Source organism: Antrostomus carolinensis, unplaced genomic scaffold (assembly GCF_000700745.2).
Source record: "Antrostomus carolinensis isolate BGI_N321 unplaced genomic scaffold, ASM70074v2 scaffold716, whole genome shotgun sequence".
Lineage (NCBI taxonomy): Eukaryota > Metazoa > Chordata > Aves > Caprimulgiformes > Caprimulgidae > Antrostomus > Antrostomus carolinensis.
The window spans coordinates 52,882-58,871 of record NW_010320958.1 but is presented as its reverse complement, the minus strand read 5'-3'; the positions used below and the strand labels follow the sequence as shown (position 1 = coordinate 58,871).

The 5,990-nt window shown below is 35.5% G+C and overlaps 1 protein-coding gene across 2 annotated transcripts in view; it reads left to right on the top strand.

Annotated features, from left to right (window-relative positions):
- The window catches only part of DOP1A (DOP1 leucine zipper like protein A), a 54,612-nt gene that overhangs the window by 1,919 nt on the left and 46,703 nt on the right, over positions 1-5,990 (top strand). For both annotated transcript variants that reach the window (XM_010169726.2, XM_010169725.2), the window contains exons 3-6: positions 1,962-2,132; positions 3,758-3,947; positions 4,513-4,611; positions 5,709-5,808. In XM_010169726.2, the coding sequence (XP_010168028.1) occupies positions 1,962-2,132; positions 3,758-3,947; positions 4,513-4,611; positions 5,709-5,808 (560 nt within the window). The remainder of the gene's footprint in view (positions 1-1,961; positions 2,133-3,757; positions 3,948-4,512; positions 4,612-5,708; positions 5,809-5,990) is intronic.

Here is a 5,990-nt window from a genome sequence, read left to right as displayed (position 1 = left end):
ATAACATTGAAACACTTATTTCAATGTTATATATATATAACATTGAAACACTTATTTCAATGTATTCACTTTACATTTTTCTGTTGTAATTTAAGTGGTATTGGAAAAGAATTTGAGTATAGTTTAAGGCAAGAACTTTCTCTTCCAAGCAATCAGATCATCAGAACAGAAAGATTGTCTGTTTTGTTAGAATAGGGGGCAAAGTACAAATTTTTTCTCACTGTCACCCTCTAGAACTAATGATAATAAAAAGGATAACTTTGAAAAGTAAGTGTAGTGAAAATATACTGATTCCTAAACCGCCAATAGGTTTTTGGTTGGGTGGGGTGGGCAAGACATTAAGCTATTTATTATATAGTGCAGAGAGGGATGTGTGCATATGTGTATACACACAGTCACATGTGGTTCTTAATCTTTAGCTATCCCTGGAGATTAAAATTTCATCAGTTTGAGAAACAGTGGAATAAAATGGAATTCTGTTTAGGTAGCAAAGGTGTGTATTAATACTTGGACAGCCTTAATATCAGCTATTCTGTTGTGCATTGTCCAGATATTTATATATATAGTTACATTTCATGAGGAAAGGGAGGAGGAGAGTGTCTCAGTTCTGTGTTTCCACATGTTTTTAGCTCACTTTTTTTTTTTGTGCAGCGATTCAGTAGCTGCAATATCTTGTTAACAATAAATTCTAGGATAGTGGAAAATGCTACCTTGTGTAATGTAACTAAAAGCCGTTGTTACTGATGCTTGGGAGAAGACTGACATTCACTTTAAGGCATTATCAAAGATTCCAGTATTTTTCATGAAAGCAGAATGACAGTGTCTGAACATCAAATCTTGAAGGATGAGTTGTAGCCTTACAAAGAAAGACTGTTGGGTAGTGTGCTGGTTATTGAACAAAAAGACCTCTTATGCAGAAAAAAGAAACCAATTGACAATGGCAAAACTGTAGTTCTAGATAGATAAAGGCACAAATATTTTTTACAAGTATTTTTGTACTTTGGAAAGTTGGTTTTTTTTTTTCCTATAACAAGGATAGCATTGTACCCACAAAGATTATTGTTTTTTTAATAGTAGATTTGCATGTGTATGTCTTAAGACTGTTTTCTAAAACTTACCTTTTTTACTGTTCTTTCGTTTTCTTCTTCATTTGTCAGGGGCCTTGAGCCCCGAGTCCTTGGTGATTTTGAAAATTGCAGTTGTGTTCACATGGCTTTGATTATTGGTGCTGTTTGTAATAATTTATGGTATTTAGTAGCAGTAGCAAAAAATATTTTTAGTGTGTAGGTAACTTCTCCTTAACATTTGTAACTTTCATGAACTTACATTTACATTCATAGTTAACTCAAAACATATTTCCCATGTTTTCAGTCCTTTAAATGCTACATCATGAGCCGTAGGTTTATTGTTAATTTGAGAATCTGTTTTCAGATTGAATTTCTGAAGTAAATATATGCTTTACTGCTACTTAACAATATAAATGTCTTAACATTTCTTTAGGTTACCTGAAGTAAAACATCATTATTTTTCTTTTCTTACAGAAAAATATTCCTATACATTTCTTCAAATATTCTCATCCTTTCTCTTTTTTTTTAATAATTGCAAAGACAACATTTTTAAATACATTTTCCATTGTGATGTAGTTCAGCATGGGCAAAATTAACATTTTGTTTTGCAGAGATGCTTCTGGTTTATCGGATTTGATATTTTGACAAAAGACACAGTCATCTCTGGGCCTTCAGTGCTTGCTGATACAACACTGAGAAAGCTCATGATATTAATCTTGTCATGCCAGCCTGTCAGTCTGGAAGGCAGTCATATTGTGTGGTGGTCCACGCCTGTGCAAAGTTCTAAGATAAAAACCTGACACTACACCAGATGTCTGTAACAGTCTTAAGTTATAAATGAAATTGTCTCACATGAGAAGCTTCCTAAAAAAAGACAAATTTTATTTTTCACAGTTCTGGACTATTTCCACTCCTTGCCAATGCCGCTATGTCTGTCAAGCCAACATTATTGAGTCTGTATGAGATTTATTACCTCCCTTTGGGGAAAACATTGAAACCAGGACTGCAAGGACTATTAACTGGGATTCTGCCTGGGTTAGAGGAGGGGTCAGAGTATTATGAAAGGTAAGGATAGTTACATTAATAAGGTGATATGCTTGATTTGTGTCTTTTTTTTTTTCCTGCAATTTTTCATTAAATACTTGTAAAATACTTGTATGTGCTTTTTTTTCCTTTCTCTTTTAAGATAGGTGGTATTTAACTTCATCCAGACGTATTAATTTCAATGGAATAGCTTGGTAGAAGATTCTTAACATTAGTTACGATAAAGGAACTGTTAGTTGTTCCTGTTATTGAAAGGCAATTGACATTAAGTAGACTTAGTGATGTATGTCGGTCTCTTCTCCCAAGTAACAAGTGATAGGACAAGAGAAAATGGCCTCGGGTTGTGCCAGGAAAGGTTTAGATTGGATATCAAGAAAAATTTATTCACTGAAAGGGTTGTCAAGCATCAAACGACTGCCTGGGGAAGTAGTTGAGTCACCATCCCTGAAGGTATTTAAAAGATGTTTAGATGTGGTGCTTAGGGAGGTGGTTTAGTGGTGGACTTGGCAGTGTTAGGTTTGTGATGGGACTCGATGGTCTTAAGAGTTTTTTCCAACCTAAATGATTCAATGATTGTTGTTATGGACTGAGATATGTAACATGTTGGGAACATGCTGCTTGTTTCTTTTCCATGGGTTTCCTCTAAGGTAGTACTGCCTTATTATTCCTGGTCTAAAATACATACCTTAACTGAATTTAAGATAACCAAGCTTCCATCATTAAGATTTACTTGTTAGGATATCTGAACTGTGATTAAACCGCCCATATAAGAGACAGCAATAATCAACCCATCTTTATAGGTTATTACTCTATTTCTAGCAGAGTAGCCTGAGAGGTAATAACTCTTCTTGCCCAGCAAGCCTAAGCCCTGGTTGAGTTATCTTAACTGTGGTGTCTGGGGTGCTAGGCTAGAATCTTAACATATTAAAGGATGAAGTTACACTCCAAGGCTTTGAGTTCTTGGAATGGTTCACGCACTTACATATTCTTCATATTTTCAACTTCAGAAGTGAGAATTTTCACGACTTGTACGTGAAGAGCAATTTAACATTGTCTTTTTCTATTTCTGCGTAGGTAGATACACACAGTGTAGGTGGCATCACTACAGCAGGGAACAGGGGCTACTCAGCTTGCCTCCCAGGGCCTGCCATAGGGTCTAGAGGTGCTGCTACATGAGTGGGGAGAAATAAGGATGGGGGAAGGGATTACTTGTGCTCAAAGGATTGTGGTATTTTTATGCCCTTTTATTGCCAGAAGTGCTCAGTGCAAGGAATGAGAGGGCAAAAGCCGATTGCTTGATTTTCTTCAGTAGCTGTACTTTCTTGCTGTCTCTCCGAAACCTCTGTCTGTAGCAACACTTGGCTTTAAGTAGCAGGTAAGGAAGTTCTTAAACTTACAGAGTACATAAGGAGAAGCTGTGGGCAGGCAGAAGCATTTTTGCAAGCCAGGTTGGTCCACAGACTTGCTAGTTGGATCACTGTTTAGGCTGCATTATAAAGTTCAGTGTATAATTGGGACTTCTCTTGTCAAAACTTTATTTTAAGGGGCCCTTCCTGTAACAATATATTTTTATATTTATTAAAACTGGGAGCAGGGGCAGGGGCTGTGGTACATGCCCTAATTCAGCTGACTTGATTTTGCTGCAGAACGAACACGCTGTTGGAGAAGGTTGCCTCGGCTGTGGATCAGTCTGCGTTCTACAGCGCTCTCTGGGGTAGCCTCCTCACAAGCCCTGCGGTTCGCTTGCCTGGGATCACCTACGTCCTCTCCCATCTGAACAGGAAGCTTTCAATGGAGGATCAGCTCTACATAATTGGCAGTGACATTGAATTAATGGTAACGTTTTGTTGGGACAATGAAGACGTTGGTATTACTTATTTATATAATAATATACTTCTGGGGGGTTTAGACATCTTCGCTGTCTTTGAACATAGCCTTTGAAGAAATGAAAAGGCACGTTTATTTATTATAGCTACAGTTAAGCTGATGTTTTTGTGCATAATAAAACTGTTGCAAAGCTGAGTTAATTATTCAGAACTGCTTAGGTTTTGTATAAAACTTTACATTCATGACCTACTTCAGTTAAAAGAGGTTGAGTCTTGTATTTTTTGAAAAAATATATATGTCTTTTAAACTTAAGATATTTATTGGTAATATAAAAAAGAAAAAGCTTAATGTTTGTATAGTTCAAGGAATCTATGTTGATTATATGTTTCCTCAGTGGTGAAACTTTTTATTTTCCTCTTTTATCTTGTTTCCTTATTCCAAATTTTAAAATAACTTCATTTTGTACATATCATTATTTATAAACAACTATTCTTATTTTGTGAGTGTTCTCTTGTATATGCCTGCTCAAATAATACAGTAAATAACTATTTTGGGGGGTCTGCCATTACTACAGGTGGAAGCAGTAAGCACATCAGTGCAAGACACCAGTGTTTTAGTACAGAGGAGCACGTTGGACCTTATCCTCTTTTGTTTTCCTTTCCACATGAGCCAGGTAGGTGTTTAACATGGGAGATGAATTGGCAAACTCCTAAATGTTCTCTGCTTCTTAAGTCAGAAGCATTATTTAGTTAGTCTTTGTTAATGATCTTCTTCAAGCTTGAACAAGAGTCTTACATAAAAATCTCTCTAATAGGTTTGGCTGTTCTCATGTCGTGATCTCTGCCCTTCTGCTTTTTAACTTGACATGTTAACTTTAACTTTTGTATGTGCAAGCCTAATATAAATTATGAAGTTTAGTCTATGCAGAAGCTTTTAATTTGCTCTAGTTTGGTGAGAAAAGAAATTATATGTTCATGTGCAAGTTTCCAATTGTCAGTGTTCAAAAGCAACAAAAGTTAATCCTTTTAGCATAACTGATTTGGAATACTAGAGAACTTAAAATGGTTATTCATTTTGGATGAGTAGTTAGCCCTGGCAGTAGTGGGAGGTAGACCTCACAACTTCTTCTAGGTGATTTTTTTTTTTTTTACTGCATTTATTTTCAATCACTTTGTGTTTTAAATGATCCATGATTTATTTTACTCCTGGAAGAAAACTGATACAAGGCTGATTGCCACTTTGTTAGAAATTATGGAAAACCTGCACTTTCCACAAAGTGGTTTGTTCACATTTATGAGTTAGTATAGGAATATTTGGAGTGTCCCTTTTTAGGTGTTAGAATGGTGAAATTATCACTACAGCATGTTTGTTAATATTAAGACTTACACAAACATTGAAAGTAGTAAGAGATTGAAAGGTATTTTAAAATCTTCAGGTTATTTTTTTTTCTTTTTTACACTGGATTTTAGTTGAATTCGCTTCCAAGGTTTTTGCCTAATAAACAAAATGAAGTGTCCTGTAACAGAAATGAGTTGTTAACGGAGTCAAGTATTTTTGCTGTTCATAAAGGTTGCATACTACTACAGTGTCTGTTCCAGATAATAATCATATTTTGGTTTTCTAAGAGCAAGATTATGTTTTCTGGCACTATTCTGAATTCAGAAATGTCAGAACATGAAATTAACTATGTTTTAGTGCACATTAAGCTGCTAACATAGAAGAAGTGTTACTTTTCATAGTTAAATTTAATGGTGTTTCTGACTTCTTCAGGCAACACGTCCAGATATGATCAGAATTTTGTCAGCAGCCCTTCATGTAGTACTGCGCAGGGATATGTCACTCAATCGAAGACTTTATGCATGGCTTCTAGGTAGGTTTGTATTTCACTTCATTGTTCAGTAAACGTGGAGGAAGAGTCATATGTTCATGTATTTTGTCATGTTATGGAGAAAGCTCCTTGGAAAAATTAAATATTTAATTTGTATCATTAGGAAGAAAGGCACTATCTCTCTCAATGAACATAAAAGATTAAGAGTGTCATACTGGAACTCT